The 895-nt window shown below is 44.1% G+C and overlaps 1 protein-coding gene across 1 annotated transcript; it reads right to left on the bottom strand.

The window, feature by feature from the left end:
• Nucleotides 1-87: 87 nt before the first annotated feature.
• Nucleotides 88-292, bottom strand: SARC_17455 (hypothetical protein; the record flags this gene model as incomplete). The annotated part of the gene is made up of 1 exon (XM_014288451.1): nucleotides 88-292. A coding segment is annotated over one exon (205 nt), but the record flags the coding sequence as incomplete, so codon positions are not given.
• Nucleotides 293-895: the final 603 nt, after the last annotated feature.

The following is an 895-nucleotide window of genomic DNA, read 5'->3' as shown; positions in this document are numbered from 1 at the left end:
CTTATAAACTAACATACCTGTACATATATATACATGCGCCTTCTATTACAAGCATGCAAGGCATACCTTCAGTCGTCCGGTGTAAACCGGCACTAGCCTCCGGCAGAGACGGTCCGATGGGGAGAACTACATCCGTGTCTCTGCTGCCTTCTTCTGAACTCCTCTTTAATTGTCTACTATTGTCCTCAGGCCCGGCTGCAAGAGCGTCTTGCCTTCGTTTCATACGCAAATGCGGTGGTAGTGCAGGGCCGGTTGTGTCCCGTAACTCATCGGGATCGCTCTCGTCCTGCATGTACCGAACTGACTTTATGAGTATGTACGTATGTGCACATGTAATAAAGCATCCATAGAACGTACTATATACGATAAACATTCGCACAACATTACCTGATACATACTAACGCATATAAACGCAAAGACGTACCGATTGCTCTGTGTGTGAGTGTCTGCTCTTGTTTCCTATTCTCGTATGGCGTGAGTCTGATACTTCGGATTCGCTGCCAGAGCTGGAGGACGATGAGGTCGAGTACTTTCTTTTCCTCTTGGATCTGTTCGTAGGGATAGACACGCTATAAGTATTACGTACAAACACTGTCCGTCATAGATACACGTAAGATGTACGTACACATGATGTTATCCGCACATGAATACAGCAACTAGCAGGCTTGGTAGAGATATATTAACAGATTTATGATGCGTGTGTGTTTATGAGCGCATAAAACTGGATCGTGCAGTGAGTAGGGTAGAGAGAGCTCTACTGATATACCAGAAACAAATCCGAGCCTTAAATTTATACCAACAAGTATATATATACCCACACACACACAAAACACGCACACATACACACACACATACACACACACACACACAACACACACACACACATATATATATA

This window comes from Sphaeroforma arctica (assembly GCF_001186125.1).
Source record: "Sphaeroforma arctica JP610 unplaced genomic scaffold supercont1.10818, whole genome shotgun sequence".
Classification (NCBI taxonomy): domain Eukaryota; class Ichthyosporea; order Ichthyophonida; genus Sphaeroforma; species Sphaeroforma arctica.
Note: the sequence above shows the minus strand (reverse complement) of the source record. Positions and strands in the feature narration are given on the sequence as shown.